This window comes from Sphaeramia orbicularis, chromosome 10 (assembly GCF_902148855.1).
Source record: "Sphaeramia orbicularis chromosome 10, fSphaOr1.1, whole genome shotgun sequence".
Lineage (NCBI taxonomy): Eukaryota > Metazoa > Chordata > Actinopteri > Kurtiformes > Apogonidae > Sphaeramia > Sphaeramia orbicularis.
The window spans coordinates 34,332,967-34,339,094 of record NC_043966.1 but is presented as its reverse complement, the minus strand read 5'-3'; the positions used below and the strand labels follow the sequence as shown (position 1 = coordinate 34,339,094).

General features: G+C 39.9%; 1 protein-coding gene across 1 annotated transcript; it reads left to right on the top strand.

Annotated features, from left to right (window-relative positions):
• Positions 1–356: 356 nt before the first annotated feature.
• LOC115426667 (homeobox protein MSX-2-like) lies at positions 357–3,681 on the top strand. Its single transcript, XM_030144802.1, has 2 exons — positions 357–768; positions 1,133–3,681. Exons 1-2 carry the CDS (start codon positions 495–497, stop codon positions 1,579–1,581), a joined length of 723 nt encoding a protein of 240 aa, XP_030000662.1. The 5' UTR covers positions 357–494; the 3' UTR covers positions 1,582–3,681.
• Positions 3,682–6,128: the final 2,447 nt, after the last annotated feature.

Here is a 6,128-nt window from a genome sequence, read left to right as displayed (position 1 = left end):
TGATGTGCCCTTGAGCAAGGCACTTAACACCAAATTTGCTCAGCGCTCCTAGGCTGCAGTGTGTGGTGTGTTCCTGCATGTTCAGCTAGCGATGGGTTAAAAGCAGATGTTCAGTTTCGGTGTGTGTTGTATAATATACTGACATGGTGATTTTTCATGCCTCATCCTCCATGTCTAATGGGGCTCATGTGGACCTGGCCTATGCTGTCTGGATGGGGGTGTGGCACTCACAGGGATCCTGGTCGGAGCTTCCCAAACATCACACAAACATCCCATCCAATCAAAAGTCTTCCCACAAGCAACCAAAGTCCCAAGTACCTCCCAAGGAAAGTTCTGGCCGCACAAGTTTTCTCCAACTTTGTGACAGCTTGTTTGTGTGGAAGCTGTATGTTTGCGCTCCGTGACACAGAAGTTATGTGTTTTCTGGTGTGGGATTAAATATCGATCCTGGCATTAAAAGAAAGAAAAAAAGAAAAAAATCCAAAAATAAAAGTATGTCTTCCTTTGGAGAGCGAAGAGACGGAGTTTCTGCAGACGAGGATGCGCAGCCGCCGCAGCCGAAGACGCGCACGGCGCAGGTATTCCCACTGCCCTTCAGCGTGGAGGCGCTCATGTCGGACACGGGCAGGCCGCTGGCTGCCACGGACACCGACACGGGAAGTAGTGACTCTTTGAGTGACGATCAAGAGCCAATATGCATTAAATCAGAGCCGACGGAACGAGATGTAGCGCCTTGGATCTCCAGTCCCACTATGACCACTTCACCACGTAAGTCACCTGATCAACTACTCAGCAGTGTTGATTTAATGGTTAAAACAAATATTGGTTCAATTAAAAAAAAAAAAAAAAATGGAGACAAGGAGGGGTGGGAGTAAAGATTAATATATTTTATTAGGATTATCATCATCTTCTAAAAGTGTCAAATATTGTCAACACATGAGACAGAAAAGCAGCAGAAGTGTCAGCATTCTCTTCATACTCTTACTTAGATGACAAATTATTCTCCAGGGTTGTTGATAATGTTCATATAAAATTGATCAACCAGTTTAGTCCTATCATAGTTTATGAAACCTGAATTAATACAGAGGTACATAAAGAGGTTCATTTTATCTTCACTTTTGTCATATCTTAGGGCAGCTCAGTCCAAACATCTGTTCTTTGAGGAAGCACAAAACCAACCGCAAGCCTCGCACCCCCTTCACCACCACACAGCTCCTGGCCCTGGAGAGGAAGTTTCATCAAAAGCAGTACTTGTCCATCGCGGAGAGGGCTGAGTTCTCCTCCTCACTGTCACTGTCGGAGACCCAGGTCAAGATCTGGTTCCAAAACCGACGAGCCAAAGCCAAGAGGCTGCAGGAGGCAGAGGTGGAGAAAATCAAACTGGCAGCTGGTGTAGGGCCCAAAGCCATGTTCTACTCAGGCTTCTCATCTTTAGGCCTCCCCGTCAGCGTGAACCTGCAGACTGGACCGGCCTCGCTGTATGGACTGGGCTGCTCCTACAGCCGCAGCACCCTGCTCCCAGCTGCACATCTGGCCATGTACGCCTCACCGGTCAGCCGCCGCCTGTTCAACTTCTCCTGAAACAAAGAGCTGTTATACAGACTGAATTCTGGGAAAAGAAGGACAAGACTGTCATAAAATCATGCACCTTGTGAAAGAGTCAATTATGGACGAGAGATGAAGCTGAAAATTAATCTTCAGTGGTCTTGAGAATTTATGAATATTTTTTTTCATGAGTCTGTTGAAGGACAAGGACAGAGCATCCTAAAACCTTCCTTTGCTGTTTGGCAGCGCTGATGCAGTAGGTCAAGATAATTAAGGGAATATTGATCGGACAATGTGTATCTCGTATTGTCTTGAATACCAAATTTCATTTATTTCCTCTTCGACTCTTCTAGTTTCCTAGCAAAGGAAGCATTATTTTTCACTCGATAGCCTCCAATATACCTGAAAGACAAATCCTTCCAAAGTGAAACATATTTATTTTTTAACAGCTGTTTGGTAGCTGGTAGATCAGGTCACTTCATAATGCATAATGTAGCCTACTTTTGAAAAAGTTCATTTGTATGACATTAAATTAAAGCTTTCAGTGAACAAGCTGCATAGTCTTTGGTTGTTTGGGGCTGATGTATCTTAGGCACTTGACAAACTTTCACTTCACTTCAGTCTGGAGGGCATCTGCTTCTGACTTTCAGCTGCTTTTTTTGTCTTGCTTACTCCACAAATAATCAGCACATGTGCTGTTTTGCCAAACTAATGCTTCTAAGACCTCTTCTTATCCAACTTCTACAGAGAACAGAAATGCTCAACGCCCAGTGTACATGCAGTTGATGTGTAGAAGATGATATTTTAAGGCTTTACTTTCTATAGGAGTAACCCCGCCAGACTGACTTTGTCTTTTGTTCAGGAAATGCATCTTTATCCCATCATCATCCCTCACTTCCCATAATCACCTTGAATTATGACCTTGATATAGGTTCATCCGTGAGAATACTGACTGCTCTCTTTGGCCTCCACTGTTGATTTTTACATAAAAAAAATTATGCCAAATACAGGGTTAAATTTAGAGAAAAAAAATATTAGAGCTACTTTTCAGTACATACCATAATTAGCCATAGCAGCCTTAAATATTTAATAGGTAATAAATGTATGTTTGCAGCATTGCAAGCAGTTTTGTCAGTATATCACACTGTTTGTTGGAGCTTAAAGATCAAATTTTATATTGAGGTTTTTCCATTCATTAATCAAGGAACCTTGGATGTAAGGACGCTGTGCATGACGGACCAAATCATATTAGTCAAACCATTATTTAGTATCATAATCTCCTCCAGAGCTTTACACTAAAATGCAACTCATAGGCATGAAGGGGAATGAGGTGTTGTACAGTAAATAAGGGTGGATGTAAAACTGGGTGGCCCAAATGAAGAGGTGTTGTATTCTTTAATAGCTATTTATCCATCCAAATCTCCTCTGAATGTGTGGAATTATGTTCACAGAAAGGAATATTTGGGGCAAATAGCATATCTGGCGTTGGCATAATTGCAAACATGTGTTTCCATATTGCTCTTGGATAATGCAGAGGTTGGGGTTGTATTCATTTGATGTGAGCTCTATCTTTAAACTGTATACTTTAAATGAACTCAGTCGGTTTGTGTGAACTTTGCAATACAGCATAGCAGACTGTCCCTTCACAGTCCCTAGTTTAATTGTCCTTGTTCCTGAATTCTGGTTCCAAAACTCTGTGAAATTATATGTGTAGACTCAGTGATAACACAGCAGTGCGTGGTCTCTCTCTCCCTCTCTCTCTTTCGCCTTCTGTAAACTTGGAAAAAGCTTGTTACCATTAGCACATATTTCACAGGCCATTTGCTCCCCTCCATTTTGAAATTAAACCCGGCATTAAGCTGATAGTGAGGTCTTTAATGGGAATGATTGCCCAATAACCTCAGTTTCTAGTTTCTCATGTTTTAAATGTGAAACCTTAGCAGAGGAAATGACCCTAGCCCAGAAACTCAGCTGACCACTGATTTAGACAAAAAGAGAGGTGAGGTCTAGAGAATCCTTATTTGTCAGTATATTATACTTATATTGTACAACACACATTGAAACTGTACCTCAGCATTTAACTGAACATGCAGGAACACACCACATACTGCAGACTACACTGCAAAAATCAAAATCTTACCAAGTGTATTTTTCTCATTTCTTGTAAAAATATCTCATCGCACTTAAAATAAGACATAATCACCTAAAGAGTAGCTTGCAAGTGAGATATAAGAACTTATTTTCAGACAATAGATCTTGAAAATCTTATTTCAAGAAATCTCACCAAGATAATTTTCACTTGTTACATTGGCAGATTTTTTTGCTTAATTTCAGATTTTTTTGCTTGAATTAAGCAAGCATTACCCATGGAACAAGTGAAAATTATCTTGGTAAGATTTCTTGAAATAAGATTTTCAAGATCTATTAGTTCTTCTATAAGATCTTTAATATTTATAAGTTCTTATATCTCACTTACAAGTTACTCTTTCTGTGATTATGTCTTATTTTAAGTGTGATGAGATATTTTGACTAGAAATGAGAAAAATACACTTGTAGGAGCAGTGGGCTGCCATGTCAGGTGCCCTGGGAACAAATGGGGGGGGTTTACTGCCTTGCTTAAGGGCACATCAGTCAACAGCTTCTCTTCAGTCACAAGCCACTTCACAACCGTTAATGCCACGACGTCTCCTAACTGTCTGACAATTATCCAATAAGTCATGGTGGTGTTATGACCTAGCGTTTTGTTAGCCTCATGGCATGATTGCCTAAGTCCTATTTGTGACAATCTGTGTACATTTACTCTCCTAACACTGTCACTTTATTTTGTGTCATCAACTATGATTTGAAAAAAATATGACTTAGGCAATTATGCTATGAGGCTAATGGTATGTAGGTTTTAGGTTCAACTTTACATAAGTCTATCTATTAATTATGCTCATATATTTATTTAACAGTATTTGGTAGGCAACATGGTGGTGCAGTGGATAGCGCTTGTGCCTCACAGCATGAAGGTCCTGGGTTCAATTCCAACACCAGTCAATGGGGGTAGAACCTTTCTGTGTGGCGTTTTCCCCGAGTCTGCATGGGTTCTCTCCAGGTACTCTGGCTTCCTCCCATCGTCCATAGACATGCACTGATAGGTTAATTCAGGGGTGTCAAACTCATTTTCTTTCAGGGGCCACATTCAGCCCAGTTTGACCTCCAGTGGGCCGAACCAGTCAAATAATAGCATAATAGCCCAGAAATAATGACAACTCCCAATTTTTTATAAAGAAAAAAATAACATTAAATTATAAAATCCTTTACATTTTACAAACTATCCAAACAAAAAAGATGTGAATAACCTGAAAAAATTTAAATTTCTGAAGAAAAATAAGAAATGATTAGAAAAATTTGATCAATATTTATACATGCATCTACCAAGACACAAAACAGACAGAATATTGTTAAAATTGCACTTATTTTTCTTTAGACATTTCAGGTTGGTCATATTTGTTCAGGTTATTGATGTTTTATTATTGAAGGATATCAGAATTTTATGTTCTTTGCAATAAATCAAAGAGAAAAAAAATGGTGTTGCCATTATTAATAGGTATAATGTCATATTCTTTTTTTCACATTAAACCAAGAAGAAAATTTGGAGTCATTATTTCTAGGTTATTATACTGTTACTTTTGAGTTTGACATCCTTGACTGTTAATATCTTCTGCACTTTGCACAGTCATCCTGCGGGCCAGATTGGACCCTTTGGTGGGCTGAATTTGGCCCCCGGGCCGCACATTTGACATCTGTGGGTCAATTGGTTAATCTAAATTGCCCATAGGTGTGAATGTGAGAGTGATTGGTTGGCGACCTGTCCAGGGTGTACCCCACCTTCACCCATAAGTAACTGGGATAGGCTCCAGCGATCCCCACGACCCTAGTGAGAATAAAGCGGGTTCAGATAATGAATGAATGAATGAGTATTTGGTCACTGTAATGAGGTTCAACAGCCTGATTTAGTCACCTTAAATGTTCTGCATCAGATTTTCCCCTTTTAGTAAATATCCTCTCTGTGTGTTTGCTTGGATTTTATGTCCCTTTTGTGCTCCAGTGGAGGAAAAGATGGTACATAGAGTGTATTTACACAAAAGCCAGAGTTTGCTCTGTCAGTGTACATACCAGTAGGAAAGGATTTAATGGTGACTCGTCTCTAAATGTGAACTGATCATTCAAAGGCCTGAGTCTCCATTTGTGTCTGCTATTATATTGTCTGTTCATTCTAATCTCATGCCAATTTGAGTGAAGAATCCTACCTTTTTTATTCATCAAACAGCAAATAGATCCTGCACGTCTTATTTTAATGCATGAGTGTGTTTGCAGTGACTCTTGTTCTTTGCTTAGAGCTCTCGCACTTCTTATCTAAATCCACTAGGTGTAGCAGCCTCCCATCTGTTGCTGTACCCTGGCTCCTTCCGGGCCTTATATAGTATCATGTGCTCTCATATTAATAGACTTATTCTTGGCGTTTAAAGACATTTCAGAACACTTTAGGTAACAACAGATCATCTTGAATCCAGAACTACATGTTACCTTACTTGCAA

Coding starts and splice junctions, on each gene's coding strand:
- LOC115426667 (XM_030144802.1), top strand. CDS start 495: ATGTCTTCCTTTGGAGAGCGAAGAGACGGAGTTTCTGCAGACGAGGAT. Junction 769..1,132: donor CACTATGACCACTTCACCAC/GTAAGTCACCTG, acceptor GTCATATCTTAG/GGCAGCTCAGTCCAAACATC.